Source organism: Macaca fascicularis, chromosome 11 (genome assembly GCF_037993035.2).
Source record: "Macaca fascicularis isolate 582-1 chromosome 11, T2T-MFA8v1.1".
Classification (NCBI taxonomy): Eukaryota; Metazoa; Chordata; class Mammalia; order Primates; family Cercopithecidae; genus Macaca; species Macaca fascicularis.
The window spans coordinates 11,869,163-11,893,225 of NC_088385.1; the positions used below are offsets into that span (position 1 = coordinate 11,869,163).

General features: G+C 40.5%; 1 protein-coding gene and 1 long non-coding RNA gene across 6 annotated transcripts in view; both read left to right on the forward strand.

The window, feature by feature from the left end:
- A2M (alpha-2-macroglobulin) overlaps window positions 1–6,837 on the forward strand; it is a 46,652-nt gene extending 39,815 nt beyond the window's left edge. The window contains exons 30-36 of the mRNA XM_005570063.5: window positions 1,379–1,597; window positions 1,766–1,893; window positions 3,982–4,072; window positions 4,741–4,809; window positions 5,709–5,811; window positions 6,325–6,366; window positions 6,710–6,837. Of these exons, the coding sequence (XP_005570120.3) occupies window positions 1,379–1,597; window positions 1,766–1,893; window positions 3,982–4,072; window positions 4,741–4,809; window positions 5,709–5,811; window positions 6,325–6,366; window positions 6,710–6,726 (669 nt within the window). The 3' untranslated portion in view covers window positions 6,727–6,837. The remainder of the gene's footprint in view (window positions 1–1,378; window positions 1,598–1,765; window positions 1,894–3,981; window positions 4,073–4,740; window positions 4,810–5,708; window positions 5,812–6,324; window positions 6,367–6,709) is intronic.
- A 5,795-nt stretch (window positions 6,838–12,632) lies between these two features.
- On the forward strand, window positions 12,633–23,397 carry LOC123567456 (uncharacterized). 5 transcript variants are annotated; one of them, XR_010579275.1, is made up of 5 exons: window positions 12,633–14,263; window positions 14,545–14,890; window positions 18,179–18,384; window positions 18,986–19,297; window positions 21,562–23,397. It is a non-coding gene; the product is annotated as an uncharacterized lncRNA (long non-coding RNA). The 5 variants fall into 5 exon arrangements; XR_010579276.1 differs by having other exon boundaries at window positions 18,986–19,253; XR_012419991.1 differs by lacking the exon at window positions 21,562–23,397 and having other exon boundaries at window positions 19,195–19,943.
- Window positions 23,398–24,063: the final 666 nt, after the last annotated feature.

Below are 24,063 nucleotides of genomic sequence, written 5' to 3' on the forward strand. Positions count from 1 at the left end.
GAAGCTATAGGGTCTCTTTCAAACTGTTCAAAGGAACTCTACTCAAAATCCTCCAACAACCTCTCCTCACAAATCTCTCCATTCTTCGGTCCCCTTTAATAGGCTTTTTTCAAAACTACACATTTTGTGCTTCCCCTATTCAACCTTTTTTCTTTTTTTTCTTAAGACAGAGTGTTTCTCTGTCACCTAGGCTGGAATACAGTGGTGCGATCTTGGCTCACTGCAACCTCCACCCACAGGTTCAAGCAATTCTCATGCCTCAGCCTCCCCAGTAGCTAGGATTACAGTCATGTGCCACCATGCCCGGCTAATTTTTGTATTTTTAGTAGAGACGAGGTTTCACCATGTTGCCCAGGCTGATCTTGAACTCCTGAGCTCAGGCAATCCACCCACCTTGGCCTCACAAAATGCGAGGATTATAGGTGTGAGCCACTGCGTCCAGCCCCCTATTCACCTCATAATACACAAACGTTTATTTATCAGGAGCATAAAGAACTGTCTCGATTCATCCAACCTCCTAAGTCTAGCTATATAACCATGTATCTGAACAGTTCATCGATATGTACACAGCAGGCAGTTTTATCTTCGGAGAATTTAGATGTTTGCTTATATACCCTAAAACAGAAAAAATGTGACAAAATGGCATTCCATCCTATTTCCATTGTATTAATCTTTCATCATATGAATGAAAAAAACTAAGTAATTTTGTTAAAGGTTATCATTCATTTCTTAGAAATATATTATTTGAAGGAGGCCATCCAGGTTCAGTGTTGATGAGGATGTCTACCAGCAGACATTCACTGGGAACAGGAAATCACCCAATAAAAAGGGAAAGCCAAATAAAAATGTCATTCAATCCATAAGATAATTATAATATTCATCTTTTATTTCTTTTGGAGAAACTGAAGCATGACTCTACTCATGGCTGCAAAGAACCTTGGGTTCTCTTCAGGTCACTGACCTCAGCAACTGAGCAAAGTTTAATATGGGAGAGAGCCAGACTGAACTTTGCTTGGGTGATGTCAGATACGACCACAGTTGTCAAGAAAGACGTGTTAGCAAATAGGTGATGCCAATAACTGATTATCATTCACTTATATTTTCCACATTCCATGTTCCACATATACTTAGAGAGAAAAGGATCAATTTTCTGATAAATAAAATAAACATGTAGGGCATACAGTCCAAGGTAGATATTTGAATGTTATGGCTCTTCAACTATCTAAAGATTATAATCAATCTTGAAATTACAGCTCCAATATTTAAGTAGTGAGGGAAGTAGGAAATCAAAGTCCCTCACATGGGTCTTTGAAAAATATCTCAGCCCTCAAATCTTTAAAATACCCAATGGGTTCTCTCACTCATCTATCTCTTCCAGGACACAGTGGTGGCTCTCCATGCTTTGTCCAAATATGGAGCAGCCACGTTCACCAGAACTGGGAAGGCTGCACAGGTGACTATCCAGTCTTCAGGGACATTTTCCAACAAATTCCAAGTGGACAACAGCAACCGCCTGTTACTGCAGCGGGTCTCATTACCAGAGCTGCCTGGGGAATACAGCATGAAAGTGACAGGAGAAGGATGTGTCTACCTCCAGGTGAGACTCTTGGGCAGGTGAGGACAGAGGACAGATGAGGACAGCAGCTGTTCTCACTGAGAAGTCCTCACTCAGAAAACAATGGGGCAAACCAGAGAAAGAGTTAGGGAAGTTGAGAGGAATTCTGGGAAAGGGCAAAAAACTGATTTTGTCTTTGATGTGCCATAGACATCCTTGAAATACAATATTCTCCCAGAAAAGGAAGAGTTCCCATTTGCATTAGGGGTGCAGACTCTGCCTGCAACTTGTGACGAACCCAAAGCCCACACCAGCTTCCAAATCTCACTAAGTGTCAGGTAAGACCTTCTGACTGTATCACCTAATCCTAAGAATAACCACCAATCTTCGTACTGGAACTCCTCTTTAAGTAAAGCAGTACAATAGTAGATGTTTGCACTATTCGTTAAAAATGCAATGTATTCTCTTAAGTTGATACAACATAATTTCTCAATGATGGGGTTTACATTGTCCATCCAGGATCTATTATTGTGCAACCTCATTGTTTAAAGGGTAATAATTTCCCTCAATAACAACTAAATAAATATTACCCATTGCCTCTGACGTGAATTCCTTGTTATGTAATGAAATCCTATATTATTCTTGCTTTATTGAAGACAGAGATGAAGAATTACTGAAAAGTTTGACTAGAAGGAAGTAGTGAATCTTTAGTTAGAATTCCTACTGGCAATAAATAAATCTCAGGTTATATATGATATAATTAATTTTGGGGGAAGATATACTTATATGCATCAATATTTATTGTTTTTTTTGTTTGTTTTTTGAGACGGAGTCTCGCTCTGTCGCCCAGGCTGGAGTGCAGTGGCGCGATCTCGGCTCACTGCAAGCTCCGCCTCCTGGGTTTACGCCATTCTCCTGCCTCAGCCTCCTGAGTAGCTGGGACTACAGGCGCCCGCCACCGCGCCCAGCTAATTTTTTGTATTTTTAGTAGAGACGGGGTTTCACCGTGGTCTCGATCTCCTGACCTTGTGATCCGCCCGCCTCGGCCTCCCCAAGTGCTGGGATTACAGGCGTGAGCCACCGCGCCCGGCCAATGCATCAATATTTAAATAGCGGCAGATCTGACAAAAAATTATCTCTCCACAAACATATAACTTGGTTGGGGATACTATTCAGGAAAACAGTTAAGACAAAATCTATGTAACAAATAACTGGCATACATCAAAAAGAATGAGATCATGACCTTTGTAGGAACATTGATGGAAATGGAGGTCATTATCCTTAGCAAACTGACACAGGAACAGAACACTAAACATTGCACATTCTCATTTGTAAGTGGGAGCTAAATTATAAAAACACATGGACACAAAATGGAAAACAACAGACACCAGAGCCTACTTGAGGGTGAAGGATGGGAGAAGGGAGAGGATCAGAAAAAATAACAATTGAGTACAAAATTTAGTACCCCAGTGATAAAGTAATCTGTACACCAAACCTCCATAACACGAGTTTACCTAGATAAGAAACCTGAACGTGTACGCCTGAACCTGAAAGTTAAATATATATATATATATATATTCCATTTAATTTAGCGTATATATACGCCAAAAAATAAATTAAGCAGTCCAAATTTCAGATGCAAACTCTCAGGGACAAGACGCTAGGTGTTTCTAAGTGTTTTGTTGAAAGCCAGTGTTTAAGTAAACGTTATAAATTATTGTTGGTTTTGTAAATAATGTAGACTGAAATTTATTATTCATAATATACATCATTTTGTCAGCTGAAAGACAATAAAATTAAATAAATAAAATAACGGGCATACATTAGAGGTCACAAACAGCCTGTGCTTCACCTGTAGAGCTTTCTTAAAATGCAGATCCTCGGCCCGGCACAGTGGCTCAGGCCTGTAATCCCAGCACTTTGGGAGGCCAAGGCGGGCAGATCACCTGAGGTCGGGAGTTTAAGACCAGCCTGACCAACATGGAGAAATCCCGTCTCTATTAAAAATACAAAATTCGTCGGGCGTGGTGGCACATGCCTGTAATCCCAGCTACTCGGGAGGCTAAGGCAGGAGAATCGCTTGAACCCAGGAGGTGGAGGGTGTGGTGAGCCGAGATCATGCCATTGTACTCCAGCATGGGCAATAAGAGCAAAAAACTCCATCAAAAAAAAAAAAAAAGGCAGATCCTCAGCCTCTATATGGTAGAAATTCTGATTCATCGAGTCTAGAGCAGGGCCTGGTCTCGGTGACTTTAATAGGCTTCCTAAAAATTCTATACACACCACTTTTACAAACCACTGGGATAAGATATTTGGGAAGACTTACATGTACCTTTTAGAGTTGTGGAATGCTTAACATGGACATAGAAGAAGAAAATATTTAAAAACACAGAAAACTCTAATCCTTTCCTTCCATGGATCCTCAGTTATACCGGGAGCCGCTCTGCCTCCAACATGGCGATCGTTGATGTGAAGATGGTCTCTGGCTTCATTCCCCTGAAGCCAACAGTGAAAACAGTAGGTTTATCATAACCCCAGAATGCCCCGTTTGATTTAATGTTGTATGTATCCCGAGCATAAGACAATACTAATATTAAAATACTATGAAAATCAATCTCTATCAAAGCCTTACGCTTTTTCCAAGCTCAGAAATACAATCACATGTGTTCGTATGAATGCTGGCCGTGTGCACAGTCCTGCGCTAGGACCCGTGACTACAAGAAAAAGATTATCAGCAGGTGTTTTTCAATGTCTTCTTAGCTCAGAATTTTGTTAAGAAGATAAAACATATGAACATGAACCAGTGAAAAATATGAAAATGACTGGCATAAACTATAAGTATTACAGAAGTTAAAAGAAAAATAGAGCAAGCAAAACAGGAAAAAAACTCCTTATGAAGAAATAGAAACTGAATTGAACTTTGAAATATGAGTAACTACCAAGTTTAGAATACCTAGCTGTCTTTTCATCAGATAAATAACTTTACACATTGGTCTTGTGTCATACTGATATTGAACACTTTATGCCTTTCATTTTTAATTGTGTTACATTATATCTTTGCTTACAAAAAGCATTTGAAGAATTCTATCCTCAGGGTTATTCTGGCAATACAAAATATTTTTTCTGTGGATCCCCCAGGGGTTTCATCTATTTATTAACATTGGTGGTGTTTCAATTTTCTTCAGCTTGAAAGATCTAACCATGTGAGCCGGACAGAAGTCAGCAACAACCATGTCTTGATTTACCTGGATAAGGTAAGAGACCTTCCAGTCCATTTGCAAAAAAAAAAAAAAAACTGTAGATAATAATCCTCCAAGGGAACATCTGGGAAGGTAAATGCATTTTAGAAACATCACTTCCATGCTAGAAATTTCAGAATTCTAATGTTAACTCTAAAAGAATGTTCTCCTCTCCTTTATTTATATTTTACCAGGCATTACGGGTAGAAATGGCTTATTAGGATCTTGGGATATGAATATTCCTAAAACCCCATAAGCAAGAAATCTTCACAGAATGTGTTTATTATGTTGACAGGTTATTTTGATACCCAGTAATATAAGGAAGTAGCACTTGTAATTAGTCAATTATTAGTTAATTATCAACATAACAACAATATGAAAGGAAAACAAACTGTCAATCTCCACAAAGACTTGAACCATAAAATAAGACCAGTTCACCAATAAACCAATCTGATTTTATAGATACGTGTGGTAGGAGAGTTTGTTCATGCACATGTTGATGGGAATTATGGTTTACAAATTTTATGAAATTTAAGCCTGGAAAGATCAACCTTTTAGATGCCTCCTTGAGTCTACGCAAGTATTCCTGCAAGACAGAGAAGTGAAGCTATACCAAATCTCTGGATATTTAAAAATGAACACAGTCATCCAATAAAAAGTATGTATCATTTACCCACATGAAAGGAGCTATGTATCGGCATTGACAGAAGTATATGTGTTGTGTTAGTTATTTAAGAAATAATCTGGAGAATTTATCATCCCCTCTGAGAGATTTCTGCACAATTTAATTAAGGACCCTATAGTGTGCTGTAGGATGATAAAGCTTTTCCCCAAAAAACAGGTGAATACTTAAACTAATTCAAAGAGAGAAGAAAGCTTCCTGAAAGGTCATTTAATTGACTTTTGCTTTCCAGGTGTCAAATCAGACACTGAGCTTGTTCTTCACGGTTCTGCAAGATGTCCCAGTAAGAGATCTGAAACCAGCCATAGTGAAAGTCTATGATTACTACGAGACGGGTGAGTGACAGTGATTTTCACATAGAAATATTTAATTCCTGATCACAGAAATTCAGATTTGGGAGATGTGTTGGGGCTATTTATTACATTAAGTAATTACATTATCACTTCATTTTGTCTCCATCGATTCTGATGCTCCTCTTTTTGTCTCTTATACACACATTGTAGACACAACCTACATTATAAATATATCAACTACTAATACGAAACACCGGTGGGATATTCAGTTCCCTTTTCATCAGATAAATAGACTGTATGACTATGAGATTTAAGTAAGTAGAACATCTGAAGAGTCCTTCAGGAGTTTGGGATAAAAGAAAATATAAAACACTGTATTTGAAAGGAGAATGTAAGGTAGCAAGCAATGCATCAATGAGTGATGCTAATGTTTCTGGTACAATACTGTTCTTTCCACAACAGACTCCTTCCTTGGCCTGTATCCCACAGATGTTTGCTTTCTTCCTCACTTCATGTAATGATTTCTGGTTTTTTGTTGGTTTTTTTCTTTTCCAGATGAGTTTGCAATTGCTGAATACAATGCTCCTTGCAGCAAAGGTAAGTCACTCACACTCCTTCAAAAGGCAGTCAGAGCTCCTTCAGCTTGTCTCCCAAACCTTCTCCTTCATAAAACCCTGGGTAAATATTTGTCAAAAACATCAGGTTACTCACACTGCACATTACTATAGAAAAACACATTTACTGGAGAGGGCCACTGACTCTGTCAAACCTCAGACAGTCCATAGGATTGCTTATGGGTAAAGATTTGTAACAGATTTGGGTTCCCACTGTACTGATTAGGTTTCTTTGGGCACTATGCCACTCAGAACTAAGGGAAAGAATACTCTCTGCTCATGGAGACCCAAGTCTGTCTTAATTTTTTTTCTTTCCAATATCACAGATCTTGGAAATGCTTGAAGACCACAAGGCTGAAAACTGCTTTGCTGGAGTCCTGTTTTCAGAGCTCCACAGAAGACACATGTTTTTGTATCTTTAAAGACTTGATGAATAAACATTTTTTCTGGTCAATGTCTTTCCCTGTTTCCTGTTCATTCAATAAATATCTTTTTACATTTCCATATGATTCCCAATAGAACACCAAGATAAAACTTAAAGGAATCAAGTGCTGAGGGACTTCAGAATACAAAAAAAAAAAAAAAGATACAGTGATGTTGGTATGAGTAGGTTTCATGTAAGGACTGTGGGGAAAGAAGAAAGTATTGGGTTATATACTAGGACGGTGGTTATGGAAATACCCTATGAAAAACCCGAAGAGTGAATTTTTATAAGAAAACAAGACTGGCTTCACCAGAAAAGACTCTTTACATTAAAATGAAGTAGAATGGAATACAACATTGAACAGGTCATAATGGGAGGCAGGATAATTGGGACCTGACCTGAATTGGGAGTTGTGTGTCCTGTGTTACCCCAAAATCTGCCACTGATGAGAGTCATCAGTCAGTTAACCTGGGGTCTCAGATTCAATAACAGATGAGCTGAAAACAATGAAGGGAGGGTTCATGCAGAAGCAAGTTTTCTCAGAAGAAGGAATGTGTATGACTCAAAGTCCAAATAGGAGTATTATACTGGAGCATCTTTCTTCTGGAACTTTGAGCCAGGACGAAAGGACAGCTGTAAGTCAAGGAGATACTCTGATGCAGAAATCAGTTCTCACAACATCTGGTTGATGTCTGATGTCTCACAACATTTCTTTAGTCTATTTTTAAAATATATCATTTTCTTTGCAGTAAGTATTGCAACATATATTTCCATTCTATGGAAGGAGAAGCAAAAGCTTCAGGAGTTTTTGAAGAAGTTGGAAAGACTAAAGCAGGAGGATTGAGCCAAGAGAGTCTGAGGACAATGCTAGGAGTCCTACTCTTCATTTGGCACAAAAATGACAATGTTTAGTTAGGCAGAAGGTGAGTACGAATTGTATAAACTAAGAACTGGAAAGGACTTTGAAGTTTGAGCAATCCTTAGCTCTGTCTCCAGGCAACACAATAAGAAATAAAAGCTATCACTTTTGTGTGGTGCTTATTCTGTAAGCATTACCCAGATATTAACATATCAGCATCATGGGATCCTTGAGGTGTCACTCTCCTGGCTAGTCTGGTGGCACCTTTGCCTAAGTTTTTCTCTGGGCCCACCGGGCTACTTCTGCCCACTCGCACTTGCTGGCAACCTGGGTCCCGGATCCAAGAGAGACTGAGACAGGGGTGCAGCGGAGAGGGGCGTGCTAGGGGTGTGTGAGCAAGCGTGGCCACCGTGCAGTCACACACACCAGTTGCTGCCTGGGTTGGGCAGCTCCAAGCACCAGCACAGGCTCTCTGTGAGGCGGCTGGACGAGGCACACAACAAACAGCTTCCCCCTGGACCGGATGCACCACAAGCAGCTTCCCACAGTGGCACGGGGGAATGCAGTGACATCAACCAGGGCCCCAACGAGAGAGTCACAGCCCGGGCTCAAGGAGCTCCCAGGTCTGGGCTCTCCAGAGGGCCGCGGCTCTTCTCTCGCTGTGGGGAGCAAAGGGCATGTTGCAGCCCTGTTTGTGTTACGGCTCTTTTAGCCTTGCTGTGCGGCTCCTCAAGCAGACAACTGGAGAATGAGACAAATGAAGAGGAGCATTATTCAGCAATGGAACAGAAGGATGAGGAAGACGAAGAGGAAGGAGACCCGCAGTTAGTAGCTCCTTTCCACAGCCAGGGTGTCCTTTCCACAGCAAGGGTGTCCTTTCCACAGCAAGGGTGTCCTTTCCACAGCCAGGGTGTCCCAACGAGTGTTCAGCTTCTATCAGAAAGGAGACCCTGGAGTGAGCGGCTCCTCTCTGCAAACAGGTCTTCCCATTGAGTGTTCAGCTTTCAGCAGAGAGGAGGTCCTAGAATGGGTAGTTTCTCTCCACAGGCAGGTCATCCGTTGTCTTCCCATCCTCTCTTCCAATCTAGCTGAGTCCACGTGATTTTATGAGCCTCAGAGGGGAGGAAATGCGTGCTGATTGGTCCATGGGCAGCCACGGGTGGGCCCAGGGAACAGCACCACGAGTTCCCTCTCTGGTCTCCAGGCTTCAGGCCCTCCGCGGCTTGAGGGTGGGGCTTCACTGGGGACCCACCCCCTTCCACCCAGGAACCTGTCTGCCTCCTGCTCCCAGGCTGTTCATGCCAAGGGGCGCCTGTAAGCCAGTGCCCAGCTATCTTCAGCCCCCTCTCGGCCTCCCTCCCATGCTTGTTGGTGCCCAAGTTCCGAAGGGGGCCGAGACGGCAGGGGGCTGGCGTGTCAGTGCTGTCCTGAGCGTGTGCACACTCAGCGAGGCTGTGACAGTACGCAGGCTCGGCCCGATCTTGCCCTGTGATCAGAGCGGGTGCTAACAGTGGAGAGAAGCCAGGCAGCGGGAGCAGGCACCCTCGAGCCCGCAGTGGGCAGGGGGCTTTGCTGGGCCTCCGAGAGCACAGAAATGTCCACAGCCGCGGAAGGGTGGCTGCCGCTGCACCCAGGGAGCTCCTGCTCCACCAGTTGGGAAGGGGCGGGGCTCCTGCTTGTCCCTGGCTCACCTGCTTCTGAGTGTGCAGCTCCGGTGGCGCCTCCTTGCAGCCTGGGGTGATGGGCGGGAGCGGGGCGGGGAGGAGGGGGGCGTTCCAGGTCCTCCTTGGGCCTGGGTAGGCGTTCGTAGCAGGGGTGACGTTGCTGCAAGTTCTTCCAGTGGTTCCGGGGCTCAGGGGCAGCCCAGGACTCTCCCTTGCCCGGCTCACGGCCCTGCCTGGGGGGCGCCTCCGGGAGCAGATCGCGGGCCCTGGGGCCTGGCGGTCAGGAGCGTCTAGCTCGGCGGTCACCCCAATGCCCGGCGGACCCTGGAGACGCGCCCCGGGCGGCACTACTCAGAGCTTTCTCCCAAGGCCCAGGAACGCGGCACTGTAGGGGTGTGCGCGGTGGCCACACCACTGGCCGGGTCCCCAAAGCAGGCCCCGTTCCCACTTCCCACCCCGGCCCAGAAGACTGGCCCAGTTCAGCGCCCTGGGCCCAGCCACCGCGCTTTGTGTGCGAGCACCGCACCTCTCCGGGCCCAGCTCCGCCTTGGGGCACCTCTCCGTCTGCCCCTCCGTGCCCGACTACATTGCTCCCCTTCCAGCGGGGGACTCAGCCCGGTCCATCGCGGCGGCTTCCAGGGCGGCAGGCTCCGGGGGGACTCCCGGGGCCGGCTCCAGGGACTGTTCCCCTCCTCCCCACGCCCGCCGCGGCGGGCGGGAGCGGCAACGTAGGGCCAGGGTCCGGAGCGGCGGAGGCTCCGGGCCTGGGAGCAGGTCCCCCCATCCGGCAACGCGAGGATGGTGGCGGCAGAGTCGGCTGCCTTGGGGTCGCTGCAGCTGGCGTGATGGCAGCTCTGGACGCCCCACTGCAGCCACCATCAGCCTTGTGAAATAGGTACTACCTTACCAAATGAGGAAACTGAGGCAGAGACATGTAATTTGCCCAAAGTTACTAAGCTAGTAAGTGACAAAGCTAGAATTCAAGACCAAGAAGTCTAGCTTCCACGCTCTTAACTTCCAACCATGGTGACACTTCAAACAACTTCAGACAAAAAGGCCAGGAGACAGCATATTTCAGAGCTTAATAAACATTATAATTAGCTGTCAAATTAAGTATCAATCCAGGGCACAGAACTTAAAAGAAATCAGAGTATGGCTATGGGAACAAGACAACAGGATTATAATAAATTTTACCTCTTAGTTCTAGTTTCTTTGTTCATATGGAAATCGTTACTGAAAATGTACTTTAAGGATATGCTTGTTGCAAATCATTAGCTGTATCACTGACCAAGAGTGTTTATTCCTGAAATACTAACTGATTGTCTACTATCTGCCAGGCACAGTATCCCATGCTATAATACAAAATTAAACAAAATAGGATTCCTCCCTTAGAAAAACTCACCGCAGAGTAAAATAAAAAGATACACTTCTGGGTCATTATAATGATCAGGTGCTCAAGTTATTCATTGCCCCAGTGGACTGGAGATACAATGGCCTTCTCAAGTTTTGGGGTATTACACTCAAATTCATATGTGATACTGGAGAAAGGGCCTAATTACAACTAAAAATGGATTTCCCACCAGCCTGGTGGCATGGGAATCTTAGAATTAAAATTACGTGGAATTTTAAAAAGTAACATATCTTCTATATCTGATTTTGTGAACTGAAGTTTATTCTTTATAGGAAAGCATATGGATACATGACAGGAAATGAAATGGAGACTTGTTGGGGTCAGTTTTATATAGAGTTTGTATTTTATTTTGAAATATGATACGGTGCTATTCTCTTGCATTTTCTTATATGTGACTCACCACCAACCCTATATTCCCCCATTTCAGGCCAGTTGGTCATAAGCATCCATTTGCCTCAGAGAATATTGGGATGTTATGACAAGAATACAAAGTTGGAAAGAAATACAATGTTTGAGTTTACCCTGCAAGAATAAAAAGAATATGATGGTTTTAAATTTATTTAGACCCTATTGTTTAATCAAGAATTCTAGCCAGGAGCAGTGGCTCATGCCTGTAATCCCAATGCTTTGGGAGGCCAAGGCAGGAGGATCGTTTGAGGCCAAGAGTTTGAGACCAGCATGGGCAAATCACTGCTCAAGAAAAAAAGGTCTTATTTAGTCTTTTAGTCTTTACAAATTTTTTTTCCTATTATGGAGTATTCTCTCGAATACTTTATGTCCATCCACGTTGTCTGAGACATGGCACTTTAACATTCTGGTTATGCCGTAGCTGTCATTTTACCCTAAGCCATTAGTAGTACTGATCCACATAAAATTGGGCTATTTAGGTGTTTAATTGTTTAAATGTATAATATATCTGATATATTTATATATTGTATAAAAAATCACCTAACACAATAGATATTTAATATATCTGCTATATATATCATATAACATATAATATAATAAATAATTTATGTTTATTATAAATGATAATATAATATACTATAATTTAAATATAATAAATATAAATTATAATATACTATAATATAAAATATAATAAATACATAAAATATAATAAATATTAAAATAAATAAATATATAAATATATCAGCTATATTATACATCTATTGTGTTAGGTGATTTTGCCCAACTGTAGGCTAACGTAAGTGTTCAGAGCATGTTTAAGGTAGGATAGGCTAAGCTATCACGTTCTACAGGTTAGGTATAGTCAATGTATTTTTTTTTTTGAGACAGAGTCTCACTCTGTCACCCAAACTGGAATTAATATATTATACATTTAATATATAATATCTTAATAATTATATAAATGTATTTTATTTTAAATTATATCCTAAATATCATCCCTCTCAATATATAAGGTCCAAAATTTATCCTTGAACTCTCTTGATGTTTCTGTTACTGTTGGGTATTTGGAGTATTTTGGGTCTGTTCACGAACATGGTAAATACACCGTTAGGACAAGACACTGTTTAAAAGAAAATATCCACATAGTCTTTTTTATAAATTATAAACACATTCAAGAAATAATTTGTAGTAATCACATTGGTTATTTTCTTTTCACTGGGGATCATTCAAGAAAGAAGAGAAAAAAAATTCCCCTTTATTTCTTATATTTTATGGGCATATAATCTGCCAACTATGAAGGGCATCACTGACTTCATTCCAAGTTTTAGCAAGAGGGAGAAGAAAAAGACTGTATCAAATAGGATAACGTCTTTACTCATGTACTTAATGTCACACAACAATGAAGAGAATGTTTGCAACTTTATTAAGGTAACCTATATTATCCATTAATATGCCTTGTAATGAAGAGAATGTTTGCAACTTTATTAAGGTAACCTATATTATCCATTAATATGCCTTGTGAATTATTTAGGATTAATAGAATACTATATTGGTAAATAGAGTACATACATTTACATATAATAAATATAGTACATAGTAAATACATTGCACTACTCAGCCTTGCTATGCTGAAGAGTATGAGAAACAAAATTCAAAGTCTTCAAAGAATAAAATTATACTATTCACTACTGCACTGAGTATTCTGTAACTCTTCTTGGTTAGGTAAAACTATAATGTCATGACTTAGGTATTCTACTTTTATATAATTTTTAAATATTTACGTTTGGTTGGGTAATCATTCTTTTTCCAGGACATGAGCTTAGAGGTGTTCACCAACTTGAAGATCAAACGTACCAAATTTTGTCCTTACTAGATAGTGTTCCATGATCTAGGTAAAATAAGAAATCAGTTTATGTTTTAGAATAAATGCTAATTATTTAGCAAAGATGATAAAAATGAAATGGTGCAGCAGGCCTATTGCCCGTATGAGAGAGACAGAACCCAATATTGCATGGGCCAAATTAATCACCCAAAGTCATGTAGATGGTAAGTTGCAGAACCAGAACTGAAGCCACTTCTTTTGATGTGTTAGACACAACATTGCCACCCAACAACAACAATAAAAAGACAATAAGATAAAATGTAATAATTATTACAATAGGTGTACAATGTACACACAAGAAGATAACGCTTCTGTGGAATATAAAAATTTTTCATAAAGAAGATGCATCATGTGGAACAGAGAGAATTTTGACACATGTATGAGAGGTAGCAGAGGGAAAAAAAAACCATTTGAAGCAAAGGGAAGAGTATCAAGAGAAAGAAAACCATTTTTAAGTCAAATTACACTGCAAATAAAGTATAGTTACTCCATTGGCTAACTCCTTCCTTTTTAAACTTTCAGTTTTGCTCTTAGACTATTTACTTTCAGAGTCCACAGTCAAATATTTTCCCCTCTGATTGTATCCCCCCTTTTCAACACTCTCTGAAATATCATCTTTCAATAGATTATTTTTATTGCCATCGTTTTTTTAAAAGACTGAATTAGGAGCTAAAAGGCCTCTTCTTCAGGCCTCAATCTCATTAGTAAAAATGAAAGAGTCAACAAAATTGTTTTCTAAATTCCCTTCTTACATTATACAATAATATTCTAAATTCCCTTCTTGTATTATACAATGATGATTGAGATATTCATATGAGATATGACGTTATAACAACACATTTCCAGAATAATGACTACTTCCCTATAGTCTTTGATTTCTAAGCAACATTAAAGCACTAGTCTATAAACTCATGGCACAGCCAACCCAATTTCAAAACAGCATTCCTTTTTTTCCAAAATATAACCTTATACAATGCATTTCAAGCAGAAGATGATACAGATTTTGAACATGTGTTTCTCAAATGATTGAATTGCAAGGGTAGACATGTAATTAGGTTTACTGGTAAATAATAAAGGAAAAGACAATAATAATGAGTCTTACCTTGCCACCCAGGCTGGAGTGCAGTGGTGCAATCACAGGTTATTGCGGCCTCAAACTCCTGGACTCAGGTGATCTTCCCACCTCAGCTTCCTGAGTAGCTGGGACTACAGGCACGTGCCACCATACTTAGGTAAATTTTTTTTATTTTTGTAGAGATGAGATCTTGCTATGTGTTGAAGGGGTGTTGAATTTTACTGAGGGCCTTGAGTGAGACCCTTACTCAAACTCGACACTTCATTTTCATCAATGAAGTGTACATTACCCAAGTCCTCACATGGCTCTCCCAGAAGCAGAAGGACAATGGCTATTTCAGGACTTCTAGATCACTGTTCAACAATGCCACGAAGATCATCTCTTTTGTGTGCTAGTTATGAATCTGCTGACTCACCAGTCCATGGCGATTTCTCTAAGGGTGAAGACATGTAAGAAGAAGGTGCAAGAAAATTCCTAAAGGAAAGGACTGGAAAATATGAAAGGACAACAGCAAAGGAGAAAAAAGCCACTCGCCAAGGAAAAAGAAATGGAATCTAGGTTGAGAGTGGAACTTTGAACAGTGGGAATATAGATGAGAGGAACTGTCAAGGAATCATAGAAGAAAACAGATTAACCATGAAGAGAGAGGACATCTTTAAAGGTTTCCTGATGTAGAGTTAATTTCTCTTTCTCTCTCTTATATTCGCAAAGAAGAGTAGAAGATGAAATGACCCTCTCTGCCTACATCACCATATCCCTTCTGGAGATTCCTCTCCCAGTCACTGTAGGTACCACATTCATTTCCCAGCTTCCTACACTGCTATGAAACCCAGTGACCTATGGTTATATTACCAGAGGTTGGTATAAGGTTATAATCATATTGCCTATGGTTATACTATTAATAACACTCCTCTACAAGTCAAGTGACAGCTTTTCTTTTGCACAACACTATGCATCATATTTGTCGTTCCTTCAGGAGGATCCACTTGTTCAATAAAGCCCTGGATTATGTGCCAAAACCAATCCATCCAAAGCACACGGCCTTTAGCCTTGCTTTTGTCAGTTTACATTTTAATCAGAAAGCAATTCTTTTTATTTTTTAAAAAAGAGTGATTCCTAAAAAGATGGTCAGGGAATAGATAAATGGATGGATGGATGGATAGATAGATAGATAGATAGATAGATAGATAGATAGATATGAAAAGCACTGGTATCACCTATCTTATAGTCTTTATGTTTATTCTAGGACCTGGCAGGACCCCTTTTTATATAAGTCAAAATACCATCATTCGGTCTTCACCCTGTTGTCAGTAATGCCCTATTCTGCCTGGAGTCAGCCTGGAAGTCAGCAAGGGAAGGGACCCATGGCAGCCATGTCTACACCAGGGCACTGCCGGCCTATGCTTTTGCCCTGGCAGGTAACCAGGACAAGAGGAGAGAGATACTGAAATCCCTTGATGAGGGCCAGGAGTTCAAGACCAACCTGGCAAACAGAGCAAGACCCCATCTCTATTAAAAACAACAATTCTATTTTTCTAACAGAAAAAAGATTCCCAATTCAACAACACTCTTCAGAAACTTTATCTGGCAGCTACTCAGGAGATTGAAATGGGAGGATCACATGAAGCCCAGGAATTCAAAACCAGTCTGGGCAACATAGTGAGATACTATCTCATAAAAAAATAAAAAATAAAAAAAGTTTTACTTGGAATAGAACCCATGACTCTGGTAATAAATACAAAATCCTTCAAACTCGTTTAAAGGAATTTAATCCCAGCTTCTCGGATGAAAAGAAGAAATCATATTCACAATTTGATCCATCATCAATAGACACATTAAATGTGTTTCATAAAAGCAAGACGTATGAATTAAGCAAAATCATATTCAAGTAACCACAGGAAATGTAAATACAGATACTGTCTCTTACCTAGAGAAATCTTATAGTCTAATTGTGAAGATAGTCTTCACATGACAGAAAAGGATCATCATTAATCCAAAACACGTAAGTTATAAAGAAGTGACATATACCAGCAATTCTAAAATCTGGTTAGCACCCTTTGTAGAATTTATTTTAAAATGCAGATTTCCAGGTCTCATCAATAAAGATTTAATTTATTATTTCTGAGGATGTACTCAGAATCTGTATTTTTTTTGTTTTTTGTTTTTTGAGAAGGAATCTCACTCTGTTGCCCAGGCTGGAATGCAATGGCACGATCTCAGCTCACTACAACCTCTGCCTCCTAGGTTCAAGCAATTTGTCTGCCTCAGCCTCCCTAGTAGCTGGGACTATAGGCACCCACCACCACATCCAGCTAACAGGTATCAATGTTTTTAATGAACTCTTTAGGTGGTTCTGTTATGCAGTTAGTTTTCAGAACCATTCACAATGACAGTAAAGGCGATTTATTTCCAGGAATGAAAAGATCACTGAGGACACAGGAATAGTTAGCAAAGCTATTTAAAGATGCCGGGGCTGGCTGGGCATGGTGGCTCACACCTGTAACCCCAACACTTTGGGAGGCCAAGTGTCCGGAGCTGCACGCCCCGGCCATAGCGAATAATAATTAACGATTAAAACGCCTGAGCTCTATTCATTTCCACCTTCTACCTCCTCCCTATCTTTGCCTTTTTTCCCCTGTACTAATACCTCGTTAAAGATGGCGCTCTTCCTGCTGCTTCTTCACTCACTTTTCCCAGGCCCGGGAAAATTGTTACTTAATAGCGCAAGCACAACATGACCTCCGACCGGAGAAACCGAAACTAACCTGGCCACGCCCTCGGCAATGAGATCATTTCCGCCTTAGCCCAACCCCTTCCCTTCCAAGTGTATATAAGGCAGTGCATTACCGCCATTAAACGAGACTTGATCAGAGCACTGTCTTGTCTCCATTTCTCATGTCTCTTGTTCCCCAAATTCCCACCCCCTCCTCCAGGGCCTACACTGACTATTCCGCGGGCCGGGATAGCCAAGGCTGGTGGATCGCCTGAGTTCAGAGGTTCAATACCAGCCCAGGCAACATGGTGAAACCCCATCTCTACCAAAAGCACAAAAATTAGCCGGGCATAGTGGCATGCACCTGTGGTCCCAGCTACTCAGGAGACTGAGGTGGGAGGATAGCTGGAGCCTGGGAAGTCTAAGCTGCAGTGATCAGTGATCATGCCACTGTACTCCAGCCTGGGTGACAGAGCAAGAACCTGTCTCAACATACATATGTGCATACATACATACATGCATACATACATACATGCATAAAATTAAAAATATAAATAAAGATGTCAGGGCTTATGTGGAACCTTAACAGAGAGCAAGATTCAAAAGATAGGCTTGTTTCTTTTCTTTCTTATATCTATAGTTACACAGGAAGCTGTCTAGTCTTAGATATATCCAAGATGATATCTGGTTTTATCCATTGAAACTCACAGTGAAAACGGTAAATAGGTGCTAGGTGTTTGGATTTTTTTAATCTCATGTAAGAATATAGCAGCAGTATCCTAATAATGTTAAGCAACATTGGTCATAATCTAAGGAAACTGAATTCATATAGTACCAACTATATGTTTAGCATTGTGCTAGGTGCTGATACAAGAAATATAAGGAAGGTGGGCCTGCATTCTAGATAAAATTATTAAACATGGGTAGCCAAAACTGTCAAATGACATTTCAGGGCAAGATATAATTAAGTACCAAAATCATTGGCATAGTGTTTAAGAACTGTGAAAGTGTAAAGAAAGCTGAGATGAACGGCAGTGTAGCGACAGGTGTTTTCACAGATCAGCTCAGATGACTAGCTATCCAGTGTGAGGATACTTCTCCCTCACCTTCAAACAAACGCCAAACATGCCTATTACTTAATCCTATGAATATTCAACCTTATATGTAATGTGGTGGTATTCATAATACCCTGTATATGTTTTCATCTTACTGGACAAGTGTCTTCGAACTCATTTAAGTAAATGTAACCCCAGCTTTGTTTATATAGAGACTTCTTCAGTCTCACAGTCTATTTGTCTCTTTTTACCCCACAGGCTTTCTTTATTCAGTAACACTGGGGATTTCTCTTATTTTCCTCAGCTTGAAAGATCTAGCCACATGAGCAGGACAGAAGTGCACAAGCACCATATCTTGATTTCTGTGGACCAGGTGGGGCCCCTGCCAGCCTTGCTAGAGAGACCCAGGTGAACAGTCCTTCTAGGGGGTCTCATTACCAGGGAAGCATGTGGTACGAGAAGAGCAGTCATCAGGAAGGCCATTTGGAAAAGCACATCCTCTCTGTTCACGTGAGATATTTTACATCCTCATTCCTCATCGCAAGCTTCCTGGGACTTGGAATGTCAGAGACAAGAGTGTTGGGGGAGGCCAGTGTGTATGGATTTGTTTACATTAAAATGAGAATATGAATATTTCTGTGTACTTCAGATAAACACTCTTTTCCTTAAATAAGCCTCGTCATCCATGTTGAAAGTTGGTAATCAAGGATAGGAAGTGTTTCCAAGGGTTGTCAGTGATTAAATCAAGCTTACCTTAACATACATGTATGAGAGAAGTTAGACAAAAGATAGATAAATAGATAATAGATAGATAAGGTAGATGGTAGATTAGATAGATACAGATGATAGATATGCTATCAGTCTAGATATATTAATCACAGTCAGTCTTATAGTGTAATTTCATGAACTTCATTAGCAGCACAAGAACAACACCTGATGTGTGTCTGTTTCCTGAATATTTGGAAATATTAATATTAATATAGATAGAGTCAGCTTGCCAGTATAAATAATCTATCTCTCACTATAGGCAGAGCCATGCGTTGGATATTATAGGGGAATATATATTATTTTAATCATTTAAAAGACTAATAAATTTCTAATCTACTCTCAGGAGCCTCTGCTCAAGTTCCTGAAGTTCCAACTCTGAAATCCACATTACCATCCAACTGCTTCCTATGTGAGCCGTTAGGGAGCCCGATGAACTGGAGAATGAATCTTACCAGCTCACTAAAAAATTATCTTTCAAAGGATGAAGACTGATGCTAAAGAAAAAGAGATGAGGCCTCCCTGGTTCCGAATTTTTGCTCCTTCTTTTCCTAGGTTACGGATCAAACACTGACCTTTTCTTTCACTCTTCTGCAAGACACCCCCATAAGAAAGTTGGAACCTGCTTTTGTGAAAGCCTATGATTACTATGAGACACGTGAGCTAAACAGAATCTTAGATAAATTCAGTTCTCTCCAGCGTAGTGTCTTTGATGGGAAAATAAAAGCCAATTTGTTTGAGTTTTTTTTCTTTTTCACTTTATATAGATTTAGGGGGTACAAATAAGGTTTTGTTACATGGCTACATTGCATAGTGGTGAAGTCTGGGCTTAGAGTGTAACCATCACCCAATTAGAGTACATTGTACTCATTAAGTGATTCTCATCCTTCATGCCCTCTCACCTTCCCACTCTTCTGAGTCTCCAATATCTGTTATCTCACCCTCTATGTCCATGTGTACAAATTATTTAGCTCCCACTTATAAGTGAGAATGTGAAGTATTTGACCTCTTGTTTCTGAGTTATTTCACTTGAGATAGTAGCAACATGGGTGGAAGTGGAGGCCAAACCTCAATTATTAAAGGAATTAAAGTGTGGTAAACCCTTGTGCATCTTGTTTTCAGTTTAATCTGTCTCCATACCTTATTTTTTCCTCCTTGACCTACAAAACTACAGCAAAAACTACCTGTAATATACACGTATATTGATATGTAAGCTTATCAATCATGCAAAATAATCCAAAGGACCAAGAGTTTTACCAAGAAGTGCTTATGAATAAAGGCATACATAAATCTCCTTAAAAAGGTAGTACAGCAATGGAGACCAATAAAGAAAAGCCCAAGAACTACACAAATAATTATAGTAGGAACTAAGAGAGGAGAGAGAGCTATAGCCTGAGTGGTCTTAAAACAGCAAATGAAGAGGCTGGGCACAGTAGCTCATGCCTATAATCCCAGCATTTTGGGAGGCCAAGGCAGAATGATCTCTTAAAGCTAGAAGTTTGAGACCAGCCTGGGCAACTAAGCGAGAGCCCATCTCTACAAAAAATTGAAAAATAAAATCAGCCAGCATGTGGTACACACCTGTAGTAGCCCCAGCTATTCAGGAGGCTGAGGCAGGATGGTCATTGGAACCCAGGAGTTTGAGGCTGCAGTGAGGGTGAGAGTGAGACCCCATCCCTAAAATACACACACACACACACACACACAAAATACACACACACATACATACACGCACACACACACATACACACACATGCACACATATCCACACACACACATACGCACATACACATACACGCACACACACGCGCACACACACACACACACGCACATACACACGCACACACATACACACATACACGCACATGCCACGTGCACACATGCACACGCATACACGCACGCACACACATACACACACGCACTCGTGCACACACATACACACACGCACACACGCATACATACACACACGCACACATATGCATGCACACACATACACACGCGCACACATACAGCACACGTGCACACACATACACGCGCGCACACATACACGCATACACACGCGCACACACACATACATACATACATACACACACATACATACACACACATACACACACACACATACACACACACACACCCCAAGTAAAATTGCAGGTATTATACTGATTTATGGAGAGAATTATGCTAAGTCTTTCAGATGAGGAAAAGATATAAGAAATATCATGCCAGAAAAAAGAACCATATATGGAATAAGAACTGAAAGAAGACATACCTGCGTGATCCCCCTAGTACTTTGCTTAAACACTGCAGCATGAGCAGGCTTTGATTTTCCACCAGAGTAAGAGTGGAAATTCCTGGACCACGTCTATATATTTCCCCAGTGGGCTGACATTTTTGTGATAACGCAGGCCCTGATTGGGTATGGTTTGCAGTCCTAATAGGTCAAAGCCTCTCCACGTAGCTCTGTCCCACTGAAGCTCCCATTCTCAAGCTTTTCTCCCATGGTGTCTTTCAGATGAAGCAACTTTTACTGAATACAGTGTCCCCTGCAGTCCCAGATAGGCAGTTTGCTCTCCATATCCCAAGCCTTCATTTTGCTCTCAAAACCGGTCCTCCTAAATACAAAATCATCTACATCTTTTATTAGTTGATATCAGATTTATCATACCGCAAGATAACACAGAAATATACATCTTTGGACTGGAACACTAACTCCTTGGAAGGCTTCCTACTTTTCTTATCAGAAGAATGTGAATAAAATTACCCTGTAATACAGGGTAGATATCTGATGGATTCCATTCTCAGCCATAGCCAGTTTGGTTTCCTTTAGCAAGCCCTGCTGCTGTCCATATCCAGTTAGAATTATATTCACTCCTTGGCAAGCCCTTAGTCACCCTGTTTGCTTTCCTCTTCTCTCCACAGACACAGAGCAAGAGAACGTTTGAGGCTTTTGTCTATAAACAAGGCTTTGCTGGAAACCCCAGACCCAGGACTTTTTAAAAGGATATTTGTCTCTGCAATACAGATACTGCATGAGGTTGGTAAATAAGTATCTACTTCTAGCGTCTCTCTAATTGATTCCTTCTTCACTCAGTGCAAATTTGCTCCGTGCTCACTTACTGCTTTTCATTGTACCCTGTATTTGCAATAAACAAATAATGACATCCAAATTGAGGTAAGAGCACCTAGCATAAATTTAGGAGCAATTCACAACAGCCTCAATACTGCAGAACCTCAGAATACGCAAAGCAATGTAATGGCAATCTGGGAAAGTTTCACTCCAAGAAAACACTTTTAAACTGAAGATTAGTGACAAGAGTGTAGAGTATATCTGAGTGGAAATATTTTTTGCAAAAGTAGAAGAAATCGTTTCTTTTAGCACCAGGAAAAATGACTGGCCAGTCTAGATAGAAGCTCCGTATTGCCGAATGGTGAAAATTTATCAATCAATCAATTAATAAGTTATGTTTAGGTGGGATTCATAATATTATGACAATTTCATGGAATTAGAAATGAATTAGTTTAACTTCTAGTCCAAAATCTGCCACTGACCATTTGTATGACTTTGGGTTGAAAAACCTCTAGATATCAGTTTTACGTGTGTAGAGAATCATGTGTTACTGGAGAAGTATAAGTAAGTACAGGTTGAGTATCCCTTATCCAAAATGCTTGGGACCAGAAGTGTTTTGAATTTTGAACTTTTTGGATTATTTGAAGTATACTTACCAGTTGAGCATCCCTAATCCAAAAATTGGAAATCCAGAATGCTCCAGTCAATATTTCCTCTTAGCATCACATTAGCACTTAAAAAGTTTCAGATTTTGGAGCACTTTGGATTTCAGAGTTTTGGATTAGAGATGCTCAACTTATATAGTATATCCTCTCTTAACATCATTGATAGGTTCTTAGAAACTACGACTTTAAGTGACATGACATAGAACAAAACCAATTTTACCCTAGGCTAATCAATATAACCAAGGAATAAGATCTAGTGTTCAGTAGCAAAATAGGGCAACTATGGTTAACAATAATTTATTCTTCATTTAAAAATAACTAGAATAGTGGAATTGGAATGTTCCTAACACAAATAAATGATAAATGTTTAATGCGATGAATATCTCATTGATCATGTGATCATTACACATTGTATTCTTGTATTAAAAAAGTACCCTATAAATACATGCAACTATTATGTATCCATAAAAATTAAAGATTAAAGAAGTCAATGAACCATTATTTTACATAAAAAGTCATAGGAAAATTTGCCTTTTAAAAATTTTGCACATAACTTTGGTGATAAAAATTATATTTAAATTTAAAAAATAAAATGAGCTGTTTCTACAGCATATATCTGATCACAGAAACATCACCAAACTTCTAAATGAAGACCCAAAACATTGCTAATATTGAACATTGAAATAAATATGATAAATAAATAAAAACAAGGCAACTCCCCAATTTATGGTGAATCACTGAGTGACAGCATTCATAGTGTTACATAACCAACAGATTCGTATGACCAGTGCACAATAACAAACCAATTACACGGAGACAGAAGGATTTGCAGCAGAGAAAGAGTTTAATGTTCACAGGGCACCAAGTGAGGAGATATGAGGAGACCCTCAAATTCACCTCCCTGAAGAGTTCTGGGCGGGAGCTTTTAAGGGGATCATGGAGGGTGAGGAGCTGGAGAATTGGGATCATTGTGTGGTTGGGTAAGGCAAATGAGTTCGTCAGGACATGGAAACTGCATTCTTTGGTGAGTCAACTCCTATGGGATCCTTCAGACCAGCTGATGTCAGTAGTTTCACTAGTGTGCAGGACCTGAAAGGATATCTCAAATGGAAAACTTTACATTTTATAATGTTCAAGTTGTTAACTGTAGAGCAGTTAAGGGGAACTACGATCCAGGGTCTGTGTGATTCTAGGGCAACAGGTAGCAAACAACTAGGAGGAAGCAGGTCCAAGCACAGGCTGACCTAGTGCTTAATGCTGAGTGTGCTGCAAGCTGGGTTTATTTTCATTTCTCCCCCTTCCTTCTTCCTGATTACCTTTACAAAGTTTATAGGGATGGTTTCCATAGTGGTGATGGGTTAAGCCAAGGAAGAAATGTTTACAAACGAAAATTTTGTTAGGAGGTGGAACCTCCTACCAGCATGCAGTTCAACAACAAATGAGAACAAATGTGGTGGGGTTGCCAAGCATTTTCATCCTGCCTCATTTATTGCCTTATATTTGTATGATTATCATCTACTTTACAGGGCAGACATCTGATGGATCCCATTCTCAGCCATTAATTTCACAAATTATTGTGAAGTTTTTACTTCACAATAATTTGTATTCATTCTTTCTTTCTTTTTCCAAGCTACTTATTCTAGTTCAGGGTCACAGGTGGTCAGAGCCTTTCCTGGTAGCTCACGGCCA